At 43.4% G+C, this 26,548-nt stretch overlaps 2 protein-coding genes across 5 annotated transcripts in view; both read left to right on the top strand.

Annotated features, from left to right (window-relative positions):
• The window catches only part of RIC8B (RIC8 guanine nucleotide exchange factor B), a 40,106-nt gene extending 31,672 nt beyond the window's left edge, over positions 1-8,434 (top strand). For 3 of the 4 annotated variants that reach the window (XM_068944027.1, XM_068944038.1, XM_068944043.1), the window contains one exon: positions 7,325-8,434. In XM_068944027.1, coding sequence (XP_068800128.1) covers positions 7,325-7,436 — 112 coding nt within the window. In that variant the 3' untranslated portion in view covers positions 7,437-8,434. The remainder of the gene's footprint in view (positions 1-7,324) is intronic. The other variant, XR_011141163.1, reaches the window with a different exon arrangement.
• A 9,436-nt stretch (positions 8,435-17,870) lies between these two features.
• TMEM263 (transmembrane protein 263) overlaps positions 17,871-26,548 on the top strand; it is a 40,300-nt gene continuing 31,622 nt past the window's right edge. Inside the window, exons 1-5 of the mRNA XM_009684365.2 lie at positions 17,871-18,205; positions 19,208-19,375; positions 22,577-22,749; positions 25,594-25,803; positions 26,232-26,369. Of these exons, the coding sequence (XP_009682660.2) occupies positions 22,738-22,749; positions 25,594-25,803; positions 26,232-26,369 (360 nt within the window). The 5' untranslated portion in view covers positions 17,871-18,205; positions 19,208-19,375; positions 22,577-22,737. The remainder of the gene's footprint in view (positions 18,206-19,207; positions 19,376-22,576; positions 22,750-25,593; positions 25,804-26,231; positions 26,370-26,548) is intronic.

Below are 26,548 nucleotides of genomic sequence, written 5' to 3'. Positions count from 1 at the left end.
TAAGAATTATTGTAGTGTTATTAGAATAAATGTGGACTGGATTACAAATGTGACTTTTATCTTTTTTTTAAATATAAATAAAGGTAATACCATAGAAGAAAATGGTACTTCATGTGACATGAACGTGTAAGCTACTTATACAGAAAATTGTTTAAATTTGCAGTTTTCTCCGTACAAAAAGGGAGCAGGGCCACCGTGGTGACTGTAGCTATTTGTTGCTTTGACTCAATAGGCTTAGAATTTACAGATCTTTCTTCTCCCTTGTTTGTAAACATGTTGAAGTGATTATTTGTAGGTTGTTTTCTATTTAAGCAGAGTGTAACGTTCTTGAGGAACACTTAATGTAATGCTTATTCATCGGTGACCTGAGCTATAGCAAATTAGCCTAGATAAACGTGCAAGTGGATCATTCTAACATATGACGACGTGGAGGCTAGAAACACATTTGTGCCTGTGAGAGTCAACGGATATTCAGATAACAAGAACTTGGGATATAAATTCATCAAACCGAGTATTTTTACAGCTCTCTTAAGAATCCAGCAAAAGATATAGGTGAATCTGGATTTGGCGTTAGTCAGTAAAGACTGAATTAAGTCAGGAGGGATTTTAGAACAACTGATCTGAGACTGCCGGTGTAGCAATTGCAGAGGAGTTTTTCACATTTCTTACGTGGAAAAGTGGTGTAGTGTGTGATCATCCTCTTAATAAGAAAATAAAATACACACGCAGTGTTAATTGCGCTGCAATGTAAAATGGAATGATTGCTGGGTGGGCGAGAGAATTAAGATGCTGAGCTTTAGGGGTACAATACTGAAATGACTGGATGATGTAACATTTTTTTAAAAAAAGTTGGAGACTGGAGACAAACTGAGACTGAAGACAAGTTACTCTCAGTATAGCTGTTAGAAGAAAAAATCCAAACAGCATTGCTGTAGCATAAGAGCCTTTTCAGTTTGGAGGCTTGAGGACACCTGCTGTGTTGCCTGCTTACAAACTGACAGTAACTAAGCAGCTGGTGCCCTGTATCACTACTTATCCTCTTAGCCAGTAGCATCACTCTTACCTTGGGCTTTCTCCATCAGCTACGTCCACCTGCAGTTGTTTCTATAGTACTTAGACTGCAAACTCTGCAGGACTGGGGCTGCTTTTTTGTTGTAGTGTTGCTCTTTTTTTCCTGTAGTGATTAGGAGAGGGCAGTGTTGATTGATGATTTGACCCCTTTAGGTGCTGTGATAGCATGAATAAAATCACTTGACTGTTCTTCCCACCTTTTTTGTTTACTGAAAATTGAGAAGAAAAAAAATGGCTTGTTTTCCGGAGACTGTGGAATGTTTTTAATGAGTGTAATTGAGTGCAATTGTGGGTTTTGTACAGATATTAAATAACATGGGAAGCTGCCAGTCTTGTAGGCAAGAATAAAGTGTTAGTAATATGCTAATAGCAGCAGGTCTCTCTCTGCTTTTTTAGGATTGAACACTTCTGCCTCCAGCTTGAGCCCTTTAGTGCAGGCAGTTTTTGTGGAGTTAAAGGTACCAGTGGAACATACTTTTCTCCTTGGTCTGTAACTTACAGACCTAAACTGGAGGTTGCTTGGATAGGAAACTTGTGTTGATTCTTGTTTTTGAATCATGCTTTGAGGCAGATTGCAGGTGGCAGACTTGCAAATTTTGCTGTTCTTTGTTGTTGCTGTAGGAAGCAACATACCATGAACTGAGCAGTTTCAGTTTGGGGCAGCGCTTTGCTTATAAAGGGGGAGGAAGTTTAACAGGGACAGGGTACTGGTAGTTCCTTCTCCTCATACTGGTAGTTCCTTCTCCTCATTTTGAATGTGTAACTTGATCTGTGCAAGTTGAACAAGAGATTGGCATGTACTCATGTGATAACGGCGCATCTGGTTTGCTTAGTATGGTTGTTATCGTCCCGGTAATGAAAGCTAAGCCCTACAGAGCTAGTGTGCCTTTATGGTATGGAAAGGTATGAAAACCAAACTGAAGGGCTAACAAACTTGCTTCCTTTCCTGACTGAAAAGAGTAATTGGGCCAGTCTGTAGGTTTGTGGTTGACTGGCTTTTTCTTGTTTTCAAAAGTTACCTGAATGACCGACTGAACTACTTGGAAAATGAATTTGCAGAACATTGCTACTTTAATGAAAAGTCATAGTCTTTCATTAATGGCTGCTAACTATTTACATACACTGAGCAGTTAAGCTGTACCCTTTTATACATGTTTATTGAAACCTGAATAAAGTGGTATTTTCCACCTTGTTCCATAAGATGCCAGTGGATTTTTGCTCTCCAGGTTTCTCTTAACTTTCAGCATTGGTACTGAAGAACTGAAACTGCTTTGAGGTGATGTAAAGTTGATCTGTGCTTTTATGCTGTTTCAGGTATTATTTCCCAGGCGTTTCTATTCTGTTAGCCTGTTGGTGTTTATGCCTGTTTACGGGGTATTTGATCCTCAACATAAGTTAAATAAAAATTAACCGGTTTTGTTTTATGGATATGTATCAAGAAAAGCTGAAAATCATTTCTGCATCCCTGATATTTTGACATAGGTTTGTTTTTTTTAAAAAAAAATTTATAGAAATTAATCTTTTACTCAAATTCGGATTGATGAAGTTGTTTTCCAAAAGCACTAGTATTCTATAGGTTACAAATAAATGAAAATGAAAATTTTGATTACTACAGCTCCTGGGAGATGTAGATGTTATTTAGGGTAAGTTGTTGAATGTCTGAACGTGGCCCTGAGGTAGCTCTACAGGCATTGTCTGTATTAAGGGTAGATACTGTGTTTGTGATTCATTGAGAATTGTTGGCTGGCTGTAAATCAGTATCTTCTGTACGTGAGGCACATCCTTGAGCTCTGAAAAACTCTCTGCATCAGCAAAAAGATTTAACTCAACCTTTTGGTTTTACACAATACCAAAATTGGCCAAATAAAATCATTGTTGTATGATATTCTGTCTGCTTATATCATACATTATTGAAAATACTTTGTGTTAATTAAAATATCTGAAAAAATATGCTAGCATTTTTCCTGTTGTAAATGATAGGTAGAATTGTATATTAATTGACTAATTTAAAATGTCAGGGTGCTTTTTCCAAGCCAACCTTGTATTAATAGCAAGAATCCTTTTGCTGATGAAATGGTCTCCAATTATCACAGCTTGGGTTTTGTTGTACATTGAACAGAAGTCAGCAAAACAAGTATGTAAGAGAACCTGCCTAAATAAGCAGCCATACTCATTAAAAACAAAATTAATCATAGGGTGAATGAAGAAGGCAATGCTACATAGATTTTTTTTCTTCTCTTTTCTAATCATAGAAGAAAATAATGTTACATGAAAGGATCGGAACTATTATGTAGTGCTCAATTATAAGGAGGTGAATAGGTCCCTAACATGCCGTTTTATCAAAGGAACAGACTGGTGTTTGCATGATGGCTGTTTCATTACAGACACTGTCATTAATTCCATGTGTCAATACTGCCTTGTAGTATACAGAGCAGACAAGAAAGAGTACCCTTCAAAACAAGGGAATGATTTTTGAGTCGTTATCAAGCTAAATGGTAAGCAGGAAGCTAAAACTTGTATAGATATATTTGAAGGGACTCTTGGGAGATCTGCAAGTGGAAGAAGAGAATGTATTTTACCAACTGTTTAATTGTGGTGCGTCTCCAAGTATGCTTGAACGCTTTGTTTGCATTAGAAAAACGAATGTTGCAAGAAGAAATATTTGATTATACTGGAGGTCACGTAAGGATGTTCAAATGCATATAAATATGCACGTTTGTGTATTTATATACCTCTTAATGGATACAGAAGAATTCACACTGCCACCTAGTGGGGCGAAGTAATCTCTTCTGTGCTATAGGCTGACTCTAAAGATACTCTAAAGAAAAGTTTCTGAGTAATGAAATGTCTTCTGAGGGTGTGTGTGCCAGTTTCTGATGATTCCCATGCCACCTTGTAGCTCCTCTTAAACAATAAGCCCATCCTCAGCTAGCTCAAGTTGACAAAGCTCACTGGAGGTCTCTAAGCAACCAGTGCTAAGTGGGCGACTTGCTGGGTGGGGTTGACAGAGCTGAGACAGTTCATGCCAGGTAAGGGTCTGCTCTTGTGTAGTACCAAGCTGAAGTTGACTGAGTGATGCCTTTGGCAATCCTACCCAAAATTCTTTTATTTAGCACTTCCATGGGTTTTTTCCCAAACTTCTGATGTTAGCTTTTTTACAACCCAGATTTTTTTCTTTCATCCATTTGTCTCCCTCTGTACTTTTCCTCTTTGAAATACATGAGTGAGCTTGAGCTGTGTTCGCAACTTGCAGTCGAGTCACCAGTGAAAGGATGCCATATGTTTTACACCATTTTAGGACTAGATTATGGGTAGAAAAAAAAAAGAGGTGAATCACTGCCTCCCCTCGGAGCAATTTAATCCATACCTGTCCTTTTGGTGGCATAGCACCTTTCTGTGTTTATGCAGTTCAGTTCTACTGGGTAGCATTTGTCTGAGGAAGTATGTATGGAAATCTACCTCTGAATACAGAGAAAGAAAAGCAACCTTAGAACAACCATCTCTCATGCTGTTCAAGGGCTTGCAAAACAGGAAGTGCACGCAGGAACAGAAAGGTAATTGATAAGTGTCTTTGTTATTTTATGAAATGTGAGCTCAGCCTAGCTCACAGTTAAAGCCTAGGGAGGAGGAAATGCGTTGGGAATGAAGCTCAAATGCAGTACAGCACAGTCTATAATGGTACACTTTAAAACAGTTTACAGTGAGCTGAAAAACGTAGGCTTTTGAGCATCAGGAGAGAATGTGCAAAATGCACTTCAGTGACTCAGACTTCTGAGTTTTGCAGACAGAGTAATTCAGTGTATTTGTCCGAACGCTCCCCCAAAACTAGACTCGTGCATGTAGGCGTGTCTTATTTACTGCATCTAGCATTCAGTGATTCTGCAGGTGACTCATTTGGAGAGAGAGAGTTTGTATCAAGTTCTGGAATGCGTGTAGCAGGGGTATAAAATTGAAACGTGAAAGTGGGATTGCAGAGAAACAGTTATTTCTTTATAATGGACAAATGATGATGAGATAGAGCTTCTTGAGAAGCTCCCATTTACAGATATCTAAGCATCCTTATCGGAGAAAGGGGTTGAGAAGTGAGAAGACGTGTAGGTTTTTCTGCAGTTTGGAAGGTTACCTGCCTGCTGGCAACCCACAGTCCTTAAGTTGCATTCTGTTTTGAAGGCTGAGCCATAAAGCTAGCTTGGCCAGCCTGTGTTCTGCAGCAGAGAAAACACAGTCAGTAGGAATTCACAGACAGGAGAGAAGTCGTGCATTTGAAAACAGAAAAGTAGATTCCCATCTTTACTCTGTATGTTCTGTGTGGGTGCTTGCTCTCGAGCTTTCCCTTAGCTTATCAGTATTGCATCAAGGAATTACATCACAGCTGCTAGGGGTCATGCAGAACTGATCCATATTTCCAAGTTGTTTCCATCGTTAAGTCCCTGTGTCCCTCTGTAAGATTCCTATTCTGGCCTGGAATATTTCAATTGGTTCATTATTTTCTTCCGTTTCTCTTTCCTTTTTCTTTAACTATTTCTGTATCCTTTACTAGCCCTTATTACAAGTAATAAAAATGAATTTTAGAGGGCTAGTAAATGAGATGATTCCATGACTTCTGACGGTGATGTTAAATGTTGCTGCCTAAGAGCATTTTGCATTTTTTAGAAACAAAAATCCAGGATCTTCTCAGCTGAGAGGTAAAAGGTGATTTTGTTCTTTCTTTGTGGGTATTTTTGTGCATTTAGAACTTTAAATATATATGAGCAAGGACTTATTCCCGGAGTTATTCTCCTCCAAAAATAAATATAATAGAAAGATGACATGTATTCTGAAACTTGAACCTGAGTGAACTGTGCACTGTCAACAACACCGAAAAACTACTGCAAGACTGATTACAGATTTCCAGTTATGAACTATGGTGTGTTAAGTTAAGCTAACAAGGCATCTGGTGTGTCGGGTTTCTTATAAAAAAGATCTTTGCTGATAGACATAATTCCCACAGCTTACTGCTGTAGTATCTGATTACCACATCTATGCAAATAGATGAATTTCTCTTGTTGAGAGAGACCAGAATGTTCCCCAGAAGGACTTTTAAAGCCTTTTTTTAACTGTTGCTTGACTGTACAACATCTGGCTTGTGCATGCCATGTAATTCAGAGGTTGCCTTTCTTGCTGTTCCTGTTGTTGCATTAAAGTAAGATTGCTAGCTACGTACGAGTGATTTTTGTTTTTTTTTCCCTCCCCAGCTGAAGTAGTAGTGCAGACTAGGCAGAAGGTTGCTGAAATGCCTTTGTTTCCTCCCTGGGTGATGGACTTTTACTGTCTGTGGCTCTGTGGGGAGGAGTGGGGGGATAAATTGGCAAAGTGTGAGTGGGCTGCCTTTCAAGCACGGGGTGAACTGGCATCCAGCCTCTCCTACTTCATTTAAGGTGACTCCTGAATATTCAGAGGTATTCTCCAATTTTCTTCAGTAGAAGATCAGAATGTTATCTCTGCCCTTACAGCTTTTGCTATAATCCATGTATAAATTAGGTGATAAAAAGTAAGGATTAAATAAATCTTTGCTAATACTTTTTGATTGGCTTAATCAATAATTAATCATCTCTTAGATGAGGCTGTAGCTTGTGGAGTAGATATAATTGGATTAGCTGTTCAGAGGCCTTTGGAGCTTTGAAGAGATTAAAATGGCTGTAAAAAGTCCTGTAATTAAACTGCTACAAACAAAAGCAATAGTATTAGAATCTGCCAGTTTTTTTTTTTTTTAATGAATCAACAAGTACTTTCACACCCTTAGAAGTGGTGTGGGCAGAATGTGTTCCCCTGATGATGATTTCCCTGAACAAGATGAATATGTATCAAATAGCTTATTTTAATTGTGTGTGCATATATTGGCCAGAATGGCAGGTGAAACTTTTGGAAGAAATGGTTGTTAAAGAACTCTCGGAAGAAAAGCTAGTTTGTGTATTTAAAACAGTGAACCTGCACCTTGTCTTGAGCCTATTAGGCACTGACTTTTCATGGTGTCTTTAATTGGCTAAGTAGGTTTGGCCTACATGAATGAAGTCTTTATCTGTCCTCCTCTTCCCCTCCCACCTATTTTGGAAGGTTTTTTGTTCCTCTTGCTGCAAAATAGCTGTAGCAGAAATTACTTCCTTTTAAAGGCTCATTATGTATTAAAGCATATACTGTATGTGGTTGTATTATATTCGTGTGAATTGATGTGTGTGCATATGCTAATATATATTCCTTTCTAAATCTCTTACAGAGATGAGTTTATAAAACCAATGGGAGTGCGACCGGATGGTACAATGGCTCCTTTGGAAGAAACAGTCAGCCGGTACCATACCAACAAGCAAGACAGTTCAGATTCAGACTAAAGCATCACCTGCTTCGCTCCCAATTCTCCTTTAATCCATGTCTTTCCTTAGAACTATGACATCCTTTACCCAAACGTTTTACCCTCGCGTTAGCCAGCATCACTTTAATTGTGCTATTACTGGGATATTTAAAGGATGGATCATGTGGTGTAATGTCTGCATTTTTATTATGTCTGTTTAAAGAACACATCAATTTATTAGTTTATGATCAATTAATTAATTTAAAACTAAGTGTATTTCAAAGGGATAAAAAGTGAAAACCTACAATGTAAAATAAAATGTAAACATTTTAATTTTCCAGAATCCTGTTTTCTGAACTCTGTAGGTTTTCCCCTTATTGATTTTTTTTTTTGTTTAATTATCTTGCCAGTTCACTCTTTATATAATTGTAAGTAAAGAAGCAAATTGGCTTAATTGCATTAGGAGTAGAGGACATTTAAACCTAAAAGTCTGACTGACCCTGGGAAGCTGCTTTAAAAGGCAGTCAGTGATATCACAACTATACTTTTTAAATGTCATTGGATTTCCTCCTATTACTCGCTTCTGCGGTTCAGCTGTCTCTCTTAGGATTTTACCACTGTGTCAAGTTACTGGTTGCTGCTAAAATTACCTTTAAAGCGGGAACAAGATGATGTATGTTGTGGGTTTCCCCCTCCCCCATGTTAAGACCACACAAATATAGACCCTCTTATGCCTTTGGTTAAGTAAAAAGATCCCTGTTCAAAACAGCATTCAAGTATATACACTTAAATGTTGCCATGAGTACGAGTGGACTGAATTGAAATGCATGTGCAAGTGTTTTTCTGAATTGGGGCCTACTTTTGGGGATTAATAGGTGTGCCTCATCTGAAGAGAAGTCAAACCAATCAACAAATTTTTTCTTTTAGGGTGAACTGATGGAGTGATAGGATGGAGGAAGGGGGAAGAGGAGTGTCACTTTCAATCTCTAGAGCTCTGTACTCTTTAAAAACAAAGATTAAAGTTTTAGGCATGCTGCACTGTTGTTGCCTCTTTGCCTGCCTGGTTTCTTTCTCTGTGTATTTCTCCTAGCACAAAATAGATGAAGAAGAGTCTTGTGTTCTAGTTTGTAAATCCTTCTGTTGCTCAGAAACATACGCATCCTGTTTTCAGAAGTTGGTGAACGTTTTCCAGGTTTTTGTCTCCTTCAACTTGACACTGGTTCCTTGAACTAAGGAAGTTAGTACTCAAAGACCTTGTAAAGAGAGGACTTGGTATGAAACCATGTTACCCCTTCCCATGTGAGGAGCTACCCCAGAGTTCCTTATTCTTCCAAAAGGCCTGAAAAGAAGTAAGCCACTGATACCATCTCAGCAGTTGCTTGTTTTCCTGAAGGACACTGCTCAACCATAGCTATGGCCTTTTTCTTTAAAGGGTACTAGGGATGTTGTCTCTAATTCTATTCACTTCTGTATGCGGGCACCCTTTTGAATGTTAATATAATCCATGTTCTAGGTTATGACTTGGTTTGGGTTGTGTTCTCTGCTGCACCAAAGTGGAACATCACAAAACGTATAGGGGAAAAGGAAGCCAGCTAAAGCAAAAACAATAACTGCATTTATACTACGGTAATCATACCTAGAAGCCAAAACAGGTAGAAACAGCATCTATGTCTTCTGTTGAAAAACTTCTTCTCTGCTCTTACCCTGAATTCTTGAGTGAAGTTATTCTGGGAGCTGGAAGCAAAAAACGTGCTTAGTTGCGGCTAAATTTGAGTCTCAGAAATGTTCTTCTTGGTATAGCATCGTCCATTAACTACTCTCAGCTCAGCATAGGCAAGTATTAAAGTGCACTGCAGGTGCAAAGAGAATTTATGAACTCTGCCAGAGGAGCAGAACGTAACTAGCTCTGTTAATGAGGGTTTGAGCCATGTCTTGGCATTGGCTGAGACTTATTTCATGGCGCTGCAAAAGCAGTTGTTTCAGTAATAGTTTTCTGCATGGATTTATGTAGACGGGAAGCGTACAGAGCAAGAAAAAGCAAAACCTCAGTTTGTTGTATGAGCGTAGTCTACAACATCTAAAACAATCAGCTGGCTAAAGAGGCCAGGTAAGCTGTATTGGCTCCAGGTTCTTCATTACAAGCAGTATAGCATAAGGCTTTTGTGATCTGGTTCCTGCCAATTGCAGCAGTGCAGCTATTGTTCTACTGTTTAGTTTATCTTGGAAAACGTGCTTCTGCTGCGTTTTACAGAAACGAGATGCTGCTTTCGTTAAGAGCTAAAACTGAAGACGAAGTATAGCAGGTTCTACCTGAATGGTCTAGCTCACGAGTGATGTGCGCACTGGAGTTGCCTGTAGCAAGACTGATGTTTGGTCCAGTTAAATTAATAACTTCCACCAGTGCAGTAGCCAAAGCATCTCTTTTGTTCCAAGGTGATAGTTTGTGGAAAGGTGGCTGCAGGACTGTAACAGCTCCTCTTTGAAATATAACCCAGTTCGATGCATAGCCGTGTCAGTTGGACATCTGTGAAAGTCTTGGGACAAACTTCCTCCGATAAAACAGTGCATCGGCTTGCTTGTGCAATGTATGAGGTTTGTTTTTCTCTTTCAAGTAATGATATATATATATATATATATATGCAGGTTTATTTTGGAACGAGACTCGAGAGAAAAATAAAGGGAACACTTTTTTGTTTAGCAAAAACACTTCCTGAAACTGTTTGCTCACCCTATGAAATAAGAGTTTGCTTTTGGGCTTATTTTCAAAGGCAAACCTCTACCTTGGGCAATTGGACCTTATTTAAATGAGCAAATTTTTTCAGGACCTGAGCGAGTTTGAACAGTTTGTCTGGGAAATGCAATGGGTGCAATCAGCCTATGGAGCAGGTGGAAATTCCTGCATCCTGACACTTTCCCATCCTTAGGTAACGTTTTCAGAAGCCCTGAAAAGCTGTGCTGCTGAAAAAGTATTCCTCCTGGCCTCACTGCTACCTCTGTATACAGTGAATAGATGTGTTGCTTGGGGGGTTTTTTGACTGTATAGTAATTGCAGCATAGAATATTTCGTGGCAGCTCTACATGAGCTGTATTTCTAATTACCTCTTTTTTTGTGTGAGAGTTGAAGCTATTTGACTGTCCTGTTAAGCCCCTGCTTTCTTTCTCCCCATTCCCTCGATGAGCTACTGAACTCGGAGATCATCACTGCTGGTCTAGCGTATGTGCAGGCTCGCTCCCAGCACGTAGTTACTGCGGTAGGTGCAGTGCCCAAGAGCAAGTGCTGTTCAGAATTGAATGGTATTTTAAGCCTCCAGGACTCCTCATAGTCTGGCCCTTTCTTAAGACTCAGTCCCTGCTTACTAGGTTGTAGTTCTTCCAGGTGCGTTCCCCTTGCAGTAGCCATCCAGCAGTTCCCTATGCATTTGATAACTACAGAGAGAAAGTGACTTCTTTCATCTTTTCTGCAGCTACCCCTAAGTGACCCGCACCTCTTATGGATACTGAGGAGGGCATGGTGTTGTCTAGAGCAGGAGTCCAACACTGGTGATCAGGGAGCGTTCTGTGGCTTGACTTTGCTGCTCTCGGCTGAGACTTTTTAATTTCTCCCATGCCTTGCCCGCTATCAGTTAGCATCCCCAGAAGTGGAACTGTTGCACCTTGTTTTCTAGGTTACATGCAGGTGAGAATAATTCTAAGTCTCCGGTACCTGTCTGCCGTGACTCTTTATACGTTTTTCTTTCTTCTCCAATAGTACGTAGCGGTGCTGCATCTGCATTTTAACGAGCCTCAGAAGTTGCTGTCCAGAAGTGAGTGGGAGAGTCTGCTGCAACCGACAATACTTTGATACCCAGTAAGCCTGAAGTTTGGAGAACAATGAAAGGTTTGCCGGCTCTTCTAGCAGTAGTTCTGATAGAGTCACTATATAAGTATTTGACATGCAATTTCACGTAGTATGAACTGTTTCATCTTATATGAAATGATTAGCTTTCATGTTTTCTGAAATACTTGAGAATGGTTACCTAAGAAAACACTGTAATCAGAAAAAGGAACTCATATGGTGGGTAGAATGTCAATATTCTGATGGTTACTATAAAGTTTTTCATCAATGGATTCCAAAGGCATGTGTCTGTCACACTCAAAAAGCCTCTCACACTCAATCCCAAACCTAAAAAGCTTCTGTTTCAATCTTTATTTTGGCATCAACAGTCAAGAGCAACACAGTTTTCATTAAAGCTTGTCAGTGATTTGGACGTTTTGCTTTTCTTTATTTCCCATTAAAATGGTGTTATGAAACGAAAGGTCATGGGAAATGCTGAAATTTGTCAGAACGTTTTATTCTTTCACAAAATAACTCAGACTGACTTGTTTTAAATGTTAATGAAAACTTCCTGGCAGGTATTCTCAAATGGTAATTGATATTTTACGTGGCCCAAAAGTGGTTTTCAGGAAAAAGGGACATTTACAATCTGTTGAAAATGTTGGTTGTGAGAAAATTTGCCAGAAGGAGGAATACCATATTAGCTTTAATGTTTTGAATATATAATATTTATGTGTATGTGTGTGTCCAAAAAAGATTTTTCAGTCCTAAATCTGGACTTTTCCTTAGTATCTGAAAGTCTATAAAGGCTTAAAAAAAAAAAAAAACAACAACAACTGGGCAATAGTATGATTCTGTTACATTTCTTCAGACACTAATTTTTCTCTATCTGGGTGAAAAAAATCTGTTGACTTTAAGGAAGAGAATGTTTCAATGAAGCAAGCTATCATATTGGTTGCCAAACATCCTAGTCAGAGAGAGGAAAAGTAAACTCCCAAGTATACAGGAATCTAAATCTTCTGAAGGAGCATTCCACAACATTGTCCTTCACCTTATTACCACAAAACAGCTAATAAAATCCTGCACTTTAATAAGGTTGGCTGTAAAAAGACTGTGTCCCACTATTCAAACAATCGAAAACCAGACTTTACAGGTCTTTGATGAGCAACAAGTTAAACAGTTAGCTGCCCAGGTCAGATTCTTTTCTGACCAAGCATGTGAAAATGATAATTTAGGGGTAATACAAAGATGACTTGTGGACAAAATATGGCCACAATTTAATCTAGCAAATGAAAATCTTTGTTGTGTTAACATCTTAATTATTTTGATGGCTCTAGCTCTTAGGAAAAGTGACAGGGAACGTTTCCTACTTTCTTCATGCAAAGACTTTTGCTCTTCCAGAATCATTTCTCTCCAAAATGTGAGTTTTCGCTCCGGTCATGCAATATGTAGACCAGAAATTTTGGGGGGATGCAAGGTCCCTTTAGCTCAGCAAAGTATCCTACTGTTGGGTGCGCCTAGAAATGCGGAACCAGCTCTAATACAGGCTGCTCAGCACTCCCTGGTGCTGACTGAACAGACTAAAAAGGTATTTTATAACTCCTTTGTGACTTCTGATCCAGCCAGCTGGCCAAGGGTGACCCTGAGGGTAGCCGAAGCTGTGCCTAGCTGGAGGGGAGACCTACCAGCCCCACTAGCCCTAGGAGGCCACGCTGCGTATCTCCTATTGCCAGTTCGTAACCAGGGCAGGCACAGGTTACTGGGAGGCCAGGCAGATGGGGAGATGCAGAGGGCTGCATAGCATGGAAAGTTGTGGTGATTCCCTGTATACAGTAAGGATGAATGTTTTGCAAGGCTTCTTCCCTCACTACCAGCACCACTATCTGCAGGTGAGTCCAGTTTATTCTCTGCTTTTGCATGTTATTTGGCCTTGTGGAAGACTGCGTATTCATTGGTTTATCCCCTTTGGCTGTGAGAATTAGTAATGCTTTGGCTATGGTGCTCCTGTCCCTTGTTTCAGAGGAGTCCCACAACTCGGTGAGTTCGTTTCTGTCTTGAGCGTGAGTCCACGTTACCCACTCTGTACTGGTGGGGGCCGGGAAGGCGAGGTCGCAGAGGAAGGGACAAAGCCTGCTCGTCAGGGAGGAGGTATGAGCCGCTGTGCTGCTTGTCGCTGCAGCATCTGCAGTGCTCTCAACCCCACCTGAGATGCCTCTGAAAGAGCCAGGTTGTCCTGCAGCAGTTCCCATCTCAGTGGTGTCTGGTCAGCCTCGAGGATGGCAGCTGCAGGCTGACAAGGGAAAAAAACCCAAAGAACTAGACCATGGCCACAACCAGACCAACGGCATCGTCTGACACTGCGGAGCTGTGGCATCCAACGGTGTTGAATAACCTCCTAGAGCTTTCTGGCTTTCTCTAGACCAGGCGTGAGGGCAGACTACTGAACTGCTGATGTGCTTGGGAATTGCTCCTTCCGCCAGCATGCCAAACTCCATGGGGTACCTAGGTAGGCTCTTAGAGGTTGGTAGGGAAGGAATTATACAGACCACCCAACTTAGCTGGCTAAATTACCCGGGTAGTCTCTTCAAACTCCTTCTCCAGTCATGGATGAGAGAGAGGACAATTCAAAGTAAGGCTAATTTGGGTGCACTGAATGACCCTCTGCAGGAGCTTTGCTTTCCCTCCCTTGGCTACAGAGGGAGCCTGGGGAGACCAGCTGGTTACGTTTAGCTGCTAAATTGGTTGCCAAAAGATGGGTGGTGAGAATTCCTCCCCATTTCCTCTTTGCCTTGGACTGCAGTCTTCCTGCAGCAGGATGCACATTTGCTTGCTCGCCCTCTCCTGCAAGTTGGTGAGGTGCTCAGCGCAATGGGATATTGGCCTTCAGGAGCTACTGCAACCTAAATAGCGTATTGTAGCAGCTGATAGGTACGTTGTGTGCAGGGTTTCATGAACTTTTGCTTAAATAGGTCCTTTAAAGAAGTTTTGCTTTTGGGAGCCTGTTTAACAAGTTGTCCTGTTATAAGCCAAGTTTTATATGTGCTCTTAAATTAAAAAACAAAGAGAAACCTCAAGCAAAAATTGTAATTAGGGGAGTACAGATAACAGAGGGAAAAGAATTATAATTTGTCCCCAGATGTTCTAAATGCAGAGGAAACTGATGTCATTTAAAATAAATCCTGCTGAGATTGCCCCTTCCTCTTTATCTAATATGCTCATTACAAATTAAAACAAAAGCCGTCCAAATCCATGTGCTTCGGGGCATCTGTAAGTCCTCTTTTACCTTTCAGAGCATGTAACAGATGCTGACTGTGGACGTTAGTCCTGGTCTAAGGCCAATTCCAAATTCTGGAAGCTTAAAAATATAAATTTCTGCCATCTAAAAAATGGTAGGTTTATGTGTGTATTTTGGAATCCAAACCTCAACCTAAAATACCAGAACTCTAGGGCATCAGAATTGTTTTATGCTCCAGAAGTGATCTTGCCTGGTAAATTACAGTACTGTGGCACATCACGGTTCCAAAGGTATTTGGAAAAACAGTCCTTTTTTTTCTTTTTTTTCTTTTTTCTTTTTCTTTCTTTTTTTTTTTTTTTTTTTTTTTGCTTTTTGAGACGAGAGTAGTGACTGCCTGGATTCTTTCCTCTTTTACTCAGTCCCCAAATGTTCATAACACCCTGTTGGGGAGGAATAATTCCCATCCAAGTTGTAAAACACACTTATAAGTAGATGGGAAAAGCATGAACAGAGCTGTACTGAAAACAAAACCACCAGGAACAAGATCTTATTTTGCATGCTTCTCACTGTTGTATTTTTGCCCCAATTAGCATATTTTAAAGACAAGCCTTTTAAAAAAAATTCTGCTATCTGCCTGAACTGTTCTCAAGCTTTGAACTTTTCCATCCTTTCTATTGATTATGGCCAAGTGACCCATATTTAAAAAGCATTTACAATAAAATTATAGCACTTTCTTTTGTGCTGCTAGCTTTCCCAGTGAAAAGCTAAAATGTTTTAAAATTGTCACTTTTTGACAGAGGTAATGGCTGTAATATATTTAGTCTCTTCCCCCTTGTTGTGTTTAAAATGGCTATGCTAATAAAGGGCACAGCTGTCGATACTTTATGGCCTGCTGGGGGGAAGAGGGGGACCAAAGGCAAAAAACAGATTGACTGTGTGTCAACAAATGCAGCTGGGAAAGAAAAAAAGAAGCCCCTTGAAGGCCCCTGCAACTTAAAGTCCAAGATAAATGATGTCCCTATGCTTAAAAAAAAAAAAAAAATGGAGGTTGGAATTCAATAAAGGGAGACTGAAAAGGAAACCGCTTAAAACTGAAAGCCTTTTCTCTGCCTCTAGACAGCTTACAAGAGAAATGAGCAAAACTGACCACAGAAAGAGGGTGAGCGGCCAAGAAAGAAAACAAAAGCCTATCCTGGAAAATATATTGCGTCAACGCATTATCTGAAGTGCATTATTGGCGGCGGGCGGAGAGCGGACGGTTTAATGGAGACGCAACGACCAACTTTTACATGCCGCTACCTTTTGGGGCAACGGGCTGCTTTGTGCCCGGGCTGGAGCCGAGGGGAAAGGGGAGTCGTAATTATTCATAACAAATAAATAAGACCGAGACAAAATGACGGGCGGGCTGTTTGTGGAAGCCCCTCCTTGGGGAGCGAGGCCGGCTACCCCCATGGCTCCTGCCCTCAGTGGCAGCTTCCTGCGGCTTTGCCGCCGTACAAGGGCTTTGAAGGCTTTTCCCCAGGGCGGTGGGGCTGGGTGCTGGTCCCCGAGCCCCAGTGAGCCCCGAGCCCCTGCGCTGCCTCCCCGCAGCTTCGGATGGGTCCTGGCCATCGCCGAGGTGGCAGCGCCGGTGGACCCGGAGGTCTCTGGCACCCGTCCCCTCGGGTCTCTGGTGGGCCCTGGCGTTTCTCGGGGGCCAGCGCGCTGCTGAAGCGGATACATTTATAATTTGTCTGAATTAAGCCCTGGGGCTGGCTGTTATTTGTTTTGTGCTACTGATTTCCTTTCCAGTTACTTCTTCTGCAGGCCAAGACAGCTCCCATGCCAAGCTGGATCTAACTCGCTACGGCTCTTTCGCCGCTGGCGGGGCCAAGCCGCTGTGTGCCCGGGTGCGTGCCTCCCGCGTGGGCCCTTGGCAGACACTCTGGAAACGATGATGCTTTTCCCCTTCTGGTTTCCCTTTCTGGGGATGCCGGTCTTTGGAGAAAACATTTTCTCCTGGCCTTGCAGCCTGCAAGCCCTCCCATCTTCAACTACGCAAAGAGGAAGAAGTGGCCAGAGGGGAGGATTATTTTCCATGGCTGTGGTCTGATGGCACGAGGGACAGGGCCAGAGGGAGGATGCTAATTCCCCATGCTACTGGCTCTCAGGAAAGGAGATGGGAGGGTCCCATCTCCCTCCCACCTCCCTCCCACCCTCTCCAAGTGTGTTTGGGCATGCAGGTAAGGAGTAGCTGCGACAAGTAAGACATTTGAGTGGGTTTATTGTACGAGTCAGACAATGCAGCCTGAAAACGGCAAACATGGTTCTTCACGGACCTGTGTGTACGAGCGAGAAATCAAACCGGCAGGGATTAAATGCGTTTTCTGAAATCTGGGGTGGGAAAACCCAGCGAGGTTGTGGCTGAGCAGACTGAGGCTGGGGTGGGGAGGAAGGGAACCCTGCTGACGTGTCCTTGCGCCCTGGCAGTGCTGCAAGGGGACGTTAGCACAGCACTAGGTCAATGGCCTGGCTCCTCCTCTCTGGAGGTGCTGAGCAGTTGCATCTGCTGAATGATTTCAGCCAAATTCAGCGAGGGGGCGGTTACCAAGCAAGGAGGTCCCTGTGCGCTTCACCACATGGGGTGGCCGGGCAGAGACAGACGCCCACGGCGGCTCATCCCACAAGGGTGGCTGTAGCTGGTAGAGAGGTGCCGCGTGTGCCCTGTGGGCCCACCAGCCGGAGAGAGCGTCGTAAGAGACATAGCTTGAATTACCGCAGTCAGAAAACAGCAATATTGGGCACAAATCTGTCAGAAACGGGCTGAGTTAGTTCCCTGGGCTGTGCAGCAGTTTGTCTGAATGGAGGTAAACCCATAATAAAATGATGAGTGACCAGGAACCACTTTTTTCTTGTAATTTCTTGCCCGGCTATGGACGATTAGGACAGGTTTTCCCAGCCTAAGGCAATACACCTTTGTAAGTATGTCTCAGGTTTCCTGGAGGTGCACCGAGAGCGTGGGTATTGCTACCTCAAAGCCACCACAACTCCTGCATTGTTCCCAGAGAAATACAGGCTCCGGCCAGTCTTGTTTCGTATTTCAGACCTGGAAAGAGGCTTTCTGGGACCGGAAGGCAGCAGGCTAGGCTGGGAAAGCTGGCCAGCCTGCAAATTACCTCTCCTTCCTTGTTTAAAGGGTAAGGGAGGTCTGGGGTGGGATTTCCAGCTCCTAGGAAGCTTCTTTTCTTCTTCCTTTTTTTACTTTCCTACTTTTGCTATTTTTCTGGGGTTTTTTTCCTCATTTAATACCATTTTTGCCTGGTTGGTTGTTCCCATTCAAAAAAAATCTGAAAATGGTAGTAAGATGGAAAAAAATGATTTTATTTTCTCAGTTTTTACCTTTTTTTAATGTGTGTTTTTCTCATTCTGTAACAGGAGAAATGAAGAATAAGCAAACAAAGAGAAGACAAAATCAAGAAATCAAAAAAATCCTGAAATTAAATAAAACTATAATATCAAATTTTTACTGCTAGAGAAAGACATGGAAATAGCACATAAAGTTCTCCTTTCTGTGATTGTTGGGAGAGTTTAAAAGGGCAATAATTTTTACTATTCCTACTAGATCTCATTTGGTAAAGTCCTTCACCAGTAGACGTCAGTACCTCCAGCATCTGTGGGATGAGCGGTTTGGATTTGTTTGTCTTTAGAAAGGAGCAGAGTTTGGTTTGGCCAATGCGCAAGAGGTAAATGGGAAAGGCAGCTGTTCCCAGGGAGAGAAGAGGTAAGAGATCCACCACCCACACGCTGGTTTCTTTGGCTGCTCTGTTTTGACTCTTTGAACCAAACTTCTTCACCTGTGGTTCTGTGTCCACCTATGCAAATCCCACTACCTCTTTGTAATTGATAGTTGGAAAAGAAGGGAAGAAAAGCCAAAAAATAAGAGAAAAATATCTGAAATCTGAGTGTGTGATACAACCTAGATATTCACTAGTACATGTTAATATGAGAGGTTCTCTTGAAGCAAGATTTCCTGCTAGGCCAAAGACTTATTGAAACAGCTAACTAGACTATAGGTTTCTACAAGGTCTCCGTTTAAAAAAAGTAATATTGTGACAAAAAATAATGGTAAAATTGGTGTAGTGCATATGACAAGACTGTAAGTAGCGCAGCAATAGATCTGAATTGTAATCGCTGCTGGAAAACGTCATCCGAAGACACGTTTCCAGGAGGTTCCTGAAAGAGCTGTGGCCCTGGGTGATTCAATGTCTGCATCTATGATTTGGGAAGCAGTCTAAAAGTATTGGAGATAGCTCAAAGCTGGTGAATAACAGTCAGAGCAGATGAGTTGCACAGAGTCACAGGAGTTACTGGGTAAACTGGACGCAGCCACGTTGAGCTGTCGTAAGGAGAAGGCAGGGAGTGGTTTACGGAGCAGGGCCTGTGTTTCTGGAGCTATGCGCCCCAGAGCAAGTTCGGGGCTTGCATGGGGCCGTGGAAGAACAGCAGCTCCTGCTGCACCGGGGCCAGAAGATGCTCTGTAATCCCTGAACGGACAATACAGGAAGGTGCTGCCAGCAGTAAGGAGATGATCTCTCTTCTTTGCTGTACTGATGGGACCACGACAGTGGCCAGCTTTGGTGCCCATAACTTACAGAACTGCAGAGGTTTGAAAAGTCCAGTGAGATGATTTAAGACTAGGTTGTTTAGCATACTCAGGGGAAGGTTAAGAGGAGACTTGTGTTTGAGCCAGAGCAGATGTTTTTTGTAATTTTTTGATTTGCAGACCACCGCAATTTTCCAGGGGAGATGCAAACGCAGGATATTGGCTGTCGAGCTCATGGGCTCGCTTTGTTTAATTGCCATTCACAGACTGGTTAATAGGGGCCCAGAGACCCCAGGAGTCACCATGAGCCAGAGGTTGACAACCGCTGAATACCTCTGCAGGAAGAAGGTATGTAAACCTTTATGTATTTAATGGAGCTAGCAAACCAAACTATAATATTTTATATACGTAATTGGGCATTGACGCGATAGACTGAGGTCTAGTGGACTTGCTGTTACCCGAAGCCTTTCAGTTGCTGGCTCACCTTCTAATCTAGACAGCTAGACCTGATGCCACAGTTCGTGTTAGACATGCTATAGAGTAGGAGCCTGCAGGACCCCTGAAAGGTCTGTGCTTCATACCACTTACTGTAATGCAGGAATTCATGTCAAAGCCTTATGTATATGGTGTCTCCCATAGCCCAGTTAAACAAAAAATTCCCAGCAAGGAACAGGTCAGATTTTACCTCGCTTTTAATATTTTTTTAACTTCTGTTTGTGCATGAAGCACGTGGGTTTGTGCTAGGTTTTTCCAGCACATTTGCCAAATCTTTGCTATGCCTTGAGTGTTGGCCTGGTTTGAGAATTTCCTGAGATTTCTGTGAGGGCTGGCCATGCTGAGGAGACATCTCCGTTGTGCCTCTCCTTGCGTGTGCTTGGGCATGGGGATCCTGCACCAGCCTCAAATGGTGGTGGTGCAGAAGGCACCTTTGCTCTTTATCATGGTCACTTGTTTTAACGATTAATGTCTTCAATATTTTGTGTTATTAACAACAGGCTTATTGGGCCTGTTTTTAATTGCCTTGTTTGGCAATTAACATGGTGCATTGGTCTCTCTGCCCCTCTCCTAGTCATCTGTGGTCACTGCTGGTCTTCATTCACTAAATTTGGCAGATGGGAGAAGTTCTCAGAGGTATCAAGTCATCTCAGATTTAACTCAAGGAGGCAGGCAGTGGGGAGGGAAGATTCAGGTGTGTGCTTAGCCTTTATAGAACACCAGAGGATCCACATGAAAAAGAAACTAATAAATACCTTCATGTAGGTGAGACTTTGGAGCGAGCTAGCACCTTCTTAGAAGCTAGCAGGTGTTGGGAACAGATCTGCAGGAAATGAGTTTTGTTGGTTCTAGTGCTGGTGGGCAGAGGGTCCTTCTTGGAGGCATCGCTACCTAACAGAGATTGGGTTTTGGCCTCTCTTTTTCTGTGAACGCACAGATCACCTGCAGCGCTCCCTGGGTGACAACGCATCTCTCTGGCAAATGGCAATTCTGAAAAGCTAATAGTAGGAAGAATTGTATTTTGCAGCTGAACTTCTTTGATAATTGTCTTGTCCTTCTTATAATCCGCTCTCCAATCACACCGTCACTGGGTGTAGGTACACATGTTTTTCCATGATTTCCCTATGTCCCCTCCAGTAGCTTTTAAATCTGCTGGCCAATTCCAGCTGTATTTGACAGCGCAGTAAAGGTGTCAAAGATATGACATTCCTGCATGTTTAGTGAAAATCCATGATCTAGAAGAAGAAGAGAGGTACAAAATGGGTCCCTGCCGAGGGAAAGACTGTAATATACACTTCCAATGTGCTGAAGAATTTCCCGGGGAAATGCTACAGTTTGGCCAGCATCTGCAGCCAGCCATCAGGCGCACATCTGTAGGAGGCCCAGATGTTACCTGTCCCAACACATTGGAGTAATTTTGTCACACTGCCTCCCTGCACCTTTTCTCCCTCTCCACCTTCTGTCTCTCAGCACTGAACACCAAAAGCCAGCCCCTGGGTTTATCTCACCGACCGAAGTGATGTGCTAGCTGGTGATGACGGGGGGGTTTCGGAACATTTAGGGAAAACTCAGGGCCGTGTGTCACAGGACAGGGCTGCCGGGGGTGTGCACTGAGCCCTGTCCTCATGGCACCGGCGTTGGAGGTGACCAACAAAGGCAAGTGCAAGGTCCTGCACCTAGGGAGGAATAACCCCATGTGCCAGTACAGGCTGGGGGTTGACCTGCTGGAAAGTAGCTCTGCAGAGAAGGACCTGGTGCTGGTGGACAAGTTAAACATGAGCCAGCAGTGTGCCCTTGTGGCCAAGAAGGCCAATGGGATCCTGGGGTGCATTAGGCAGAGTGTTGCCAGCAGGTGGAGGGAGGTGCTCCTGCCCCTCTCCTCAGCCCTGGTGAGGCCTCACCTGGAGTACTGTGTCCAGTTCTGGGCTCCCCAGTCCAAGAGAGACATGGCACTCCTGGAGAGAGTCCAGCGGAGGGCTACCAAGATGATTAGAGGGCTGGAGCACCTCTCCTAGGAAGAAAGACTGCGAGAGCTGGGCCTGTTCAGCCTGGAGAAGAGAAGATTGAGAGGCGATCTCATCCACGTGTACAAGTATCTGAAGGGGGAGTGTCAAGAGGATGAGGCCAGCCTCTTCTCCGTGGTGCCCAGCGACAGGACAAGAGGCAACGGGCAGAAACTGAACCACAGGAAGTTCCATCTGAACCTGAGAAAAAACTTCTTCACTGTGAGGGTGACAGAGCATTGGAACAGGTTGCCCAGAGAGGTGGTGGAGTCTCCTTCGCTGGAGATATTCAAAACCCGTCTGGATGTGATCCTGGGCAATATGCTCTAGGTGACCCTGCTTGAGCAGGGAGGTTGGACTAGATGATCTCCAGAGGTCCCTTCCAACCTAAACGATTCTGTGATTCTGTGACCACCAAGCACTGTTGAGCCAGGAGCCCGGGGGCCGTGTCTCGCTAGTCACCTGCTCACTTCTCCTCTCCAGAGAGCCGCTTGGGAGGCATCGCTCACCCTCCGGAGGCACCGGCCTCCCCGCTGACTCCTGGAGCAGATTAGACACCTATTTTTCAGACAGTTAAATCTTTTCAGTTTGGTGTGTTTTCTCTCCCTGCCACCCCCTGAGCTGTGCCTGGGGAGGCATGAAGGGCTATGATCGAGGAGCTGGGTCCCGCCGTGCCGTTCCCCATCTGCCCTGTGGCTGTGTCCATCCCATATTTCTGAGTGGGAAGGAGGCTCCCACACAGCACGGAGACTCGCGGGCTTAGCGACATGTCTGGGTGTCTATGAGTATTTCTGATTCTACTGCCAACACTTCAGGGTGAGTTATGTGACGCCTGGGAGAGATGGATTCGATCCAGACTTGCGTCTCTCGCACAAAACTGCGCTGTGGTTCAGCACTGGGCAGGCTCGTGGGGCTTCAGCTTGCCCTTAGGTGGGGATGGAGCAGCTGCTGGAGCAATTAGCGGTGCAAATAGCTGCAGATTGCAGCCTCCAAAATACATTCTCCTTGCAGACCCTTGTGTTATCCCAAATGAATGTGAGCGCTTTTCCAGGGGAGGAAGTTACCGTGCACTGCGTGGACACTGTGAAAGGATTTAATCCAAACATTTGAGAGAGTGTCAGAAAGGCAGCTGGAGCCTGACAGGAGGGACATCACTGCAAAGCCTTTGCTGCCTTTCTGCGGCTCAGAAGTCCTCCCAGCAATCCCAGTGCGATGAGTGCTTTGGTAAGGAACTATATAAAATAAAAACACTTAATATATAAGTTATGCAATAGGGTGTTCAAGGTCATGAGGGAGACCTTGCAAACCTAGCAGTGAGACATTTGCATGTAAAAAAAAAAAAAAAAATTGCAGCTTCTTTCAGCTGCAATCTAAACTTTGTGCTCAGTTAAGTCTCCCCAGCCCTGGTCTGATCCCATCAGCCCCTCCCGGGTTTTCAATACATCCAACAATGAAAGTGAAATCCAATCCCATCCAATTAGAGGAAAATGAATGGCTCATCTACAATAAATGGGCTCTGAATAACAATAAGCCAACAAGAGAGCAATGAACTGGAGACAGAGTACAATCTTCCTGAATGTTAATCGGCAACTAACTCCACAAGCTTCTTAGAGGTGGAAAGAATTGGAGGAAAATAGATTAGGGAGGCTTTAGAACACATTGCCTTTTAACTGCTTAGGCCTCACATTTTTACCTAAATACAAGAACGTTTCTAATGCTGCTTTTTACAGGGTGGGGGGAGGTCCGCTGTTCTCAGTGAAATGTTTTCAGCTTATTTATAATTTGGCATGGTAGGTGCTACTGTATATCCTCTAATACTATTTCATAGTTTTATTTATCTGAAAGTCACTTTTTAAAACTACAGCATTTTTGAGTAAAAGTCTGGAAGTCCTTGAAAAATGTTTTCTGTAGATCTGAGTATCTAGGGAGTGAGGCTGAATGAATCTAGAAGTCTGCCCAGGACTGAAGAACAGCTAGAGAGGCAATTTGGTGGAAGTGCTCTCTGTATCTGGCAGGCTTCCCTGGTGCTGACTGTGCTCTCTTCCCACGTGGATGCCTGTTTGCACTCACAAGGCTGATACCTGAAGTCCTTGCAAAATAGTCCAGCTCCTGCTTTCCACTGTCTTCAGCCCCACAGGTAATTTTTGGAAAGCAAGGGAAGATGCAGGATTCCTAATCCATCGCTAAGAGAAGCTATGTTGGCCAAACGGGCCTACCTTCATCCACAGAGGCCTAACTCAAAGGCCACTGGAGTCACTGGAAAAACTCCCACTGCCTTGCATAGGCATCTCATCAGCCCTATTAGATCATCACTGAACCACTGCTGGTTCTGCAGCCTGGCCACATGTCTCAGCAGAGCTGCCATGGTGGAGGAGGGCAAAGCAGCACATCAGTCCTCCAGGACAGGAAGGGCCCTGGGGCGCTGGTGAGGGGCAATTAGGGTGCTGCTGCAAAGCAGAGCACTTTGCGATGTGTGTCTGCTCACGGCATGCCTTGCTGTTCAGTGTCTGTTTGCAGTGAAAATGCTCTTGACAGTCATTATGGTTTTGATAATCCTGGTGTCTAGAATACATAATATGCATATATATGTATACCTTATATACATAGTCTGTTGCTACTTGCTCCTGAAGGAAGCCATCAGTCAGGAAATTTCTTGCAGGAGTCATGAAAGTATAGTGATGTGAGAAGAAGGTGTCATTGCTGGCATCGGAAAAGCCCTGAAGTTGTGATACACAGTTGTCTACACTGTGATGCCTCAGTTTGCAGAGAGCCTGAAACGTCTTCCCATTCATGTTAACAGGGTCTAACACCTGTGACAGTGCTATGCGCCCCTGTACTCATTTCCCCCTTCAGTATTTGCCCTTGTATGCTCTTCACGAGTCCCTGAGGAGGGGGCATTTATAACACCCGAGAGGGCTGCAGGGATCGTACGCTTGGCTTCTTTGCTGTTTTTCTGTTGAAGCTGCGCACTCAGCTTTCAAGCTCAGTCCTCACTGCTGGGGGTCTTCTCCACCTGCAGGAAGGAGGGCAGGTCTGGGGCAGGCCAGGAAAACCTGAAGCTCTGAGGGTCATAGGGTGCAATGCAAGGGAAGGAGTTAGGGACAGCTTTGACCTCTCAGAATAGGTGACCTGGGGGAAACTTTTATGCCTTTTCCCTTCTTCTGCCTGCCTCTTTTCTCTGCTCATCCATGTAGCTACTTAGCTGCACAAACGTTGCAATGCGGGGGCCTTTAAAGAGTTAACTGACCCGCATCAACATGAATCACAAATGCATAAAACAAAAAAAAGCAACAGAGTCACTTGTAAGTTCAACCCTATAAAATAACTTTACCGTTTATTCTGTGAGCAGGGGTTATTGATGCAAATGTGTTTGCTGTTTCATTCACAAACATCCTCCCAGAGGGAGCTCCAGATTTGATATTTCATACCCAAATAATGCTGCCACGTGTGCCTATAGAAAACCAAAGTATATTATTGCTATGTATGGAAAGATGGGAATGAAGAAAGGAGCCGTATCCCCCTTTTTCCTCTACTAATCTGCTGTACAAGCAAGAGGTTGGTCATTGTGTTCTTTCAGAGGAGCAAAATTTGATAGGCGTATAGATAAGCTATTAAGTAATATGTGTGCAGAGCTAAAGGGGATTTGGAAGAGAGAATTATTCATTTGTTAAATGAAATAACAATTTGGTCTTGGCAGCATTAAAATAAATTTCCAAAGGCCATTGTTTGTTTGAACAAAGAGGGGAAAGGATCTGTTTGAAACAGTTTACCCAGCTCAAATATGAGGGGTTGTTTGCATTAATAAAACCAGCGTTGGTACTCAGCACGTAGCACAAAAAAACCACATTTGCTCTAGTGTGCTGGACGCACTCTGGCTAGCGCTTGGGAACCCAGCCTTACACCCTGCTTCGAGAGCAAGGGATGCCAAACAGAATTTCAAATTTCGCAAACAGGTATTTTTCTTAAAACTAGCCTAGGCTGTTGGACCGGGATGAGGCAGTGGCAGTGGCCAGTAAATGCCACAGGCTTTAGGTATGAGCAAAATAACGTTCCTTTCTCTTTCAACAGGCTCAAAGTATCTTCGTCCTCCTTCCATTTTCCCTCATCACCTCAACAGTAAAAACTGAGAAACATGGAACCTTCCAGCTTACTCGGTTTCTTGGCTTTGGTGTTCACCAAATCTGTAACTGTGATTCTTCAGTTAGTCTGGGATTTTCCTCAAGAGATTTGCTCTCCAAGTCCTGGGAGGAGTTAGGACTACTTGGCTCCAAAGATCAGGTACAGTTTCAGATTTAGCCTGTGCCAAAGCATCTTAAAAATATTAAAGAAATTAGCAATCTAGCCTTATTGTGCCATAACTCCATAGTATTATGCTCACTTTATGACTGAAAAGGGAGCGTCACCAAATGGTTAAATTGCTATTCCAAAGTTTTATAAAACCAGATTCTGCTAACTTGACTTGCCATAATAGCACCACCTACTCTTTGTGGTTATGCCCCTGAGACAGTGGCACTGCTGACGTAACAAGTTGTTACTCATCATGGGGATCACGGTGAAGGTGCTAGACAGGGCAAGGTGAAAAATCTTAATTGATAAAAACCTAATTTTCTGTGAAAGTTTCAGAGTAGAAATTCTCTTTAAGAAGGGCAAATTTCTGTGAAACAGATTCCCTTTTCATAGATGAAAATGTTTTCATTTTCTGGCAGGAAGGGGAACTGCCTCCATTTGAACGTGTGACCGTGCTCCTAGGAACCAGTCAGAGAGCTCGTGTGTCATTTTTATCCGTGCTCCCAGGATGCCCCACACCGAGAGATCCTGAGAGACTCCTGCCCCTGCTCTGCAAGGTGAGCAGCCACAATGCCCAGCGAGTGATGCCTAGCAGGTGATCTTCTCCAGGCCAGGAGAGCTTCCCAGGAGACTTGAACTGCAGGTCTTGCATGTCAGCCCCATCAGGCACCACTGAGAGGTAATTCCCCTGTAGTCTGGTCTGGAGATGCGGGGCTGGAGATGCCACCTGCTGGTT

This window comes from Struthio camelus, chromosome 1 (genome assembly GCF_040807025.1).
Source record: "Struthio camelus isolate bStrCam1 chromosome 1, bStrCam1.hap1, whole genome shotgun sequence".
In the NCBI taxonomy this organism is placed as follows: Eukaryota; Metazoa; Chordata; class Aves; order Struthioniformes; family Struthionidae; genus Struthio; species Struthio camelus.
This window is presented reverse-complemented; position numbering and strand designations above follow the sequence as displayed.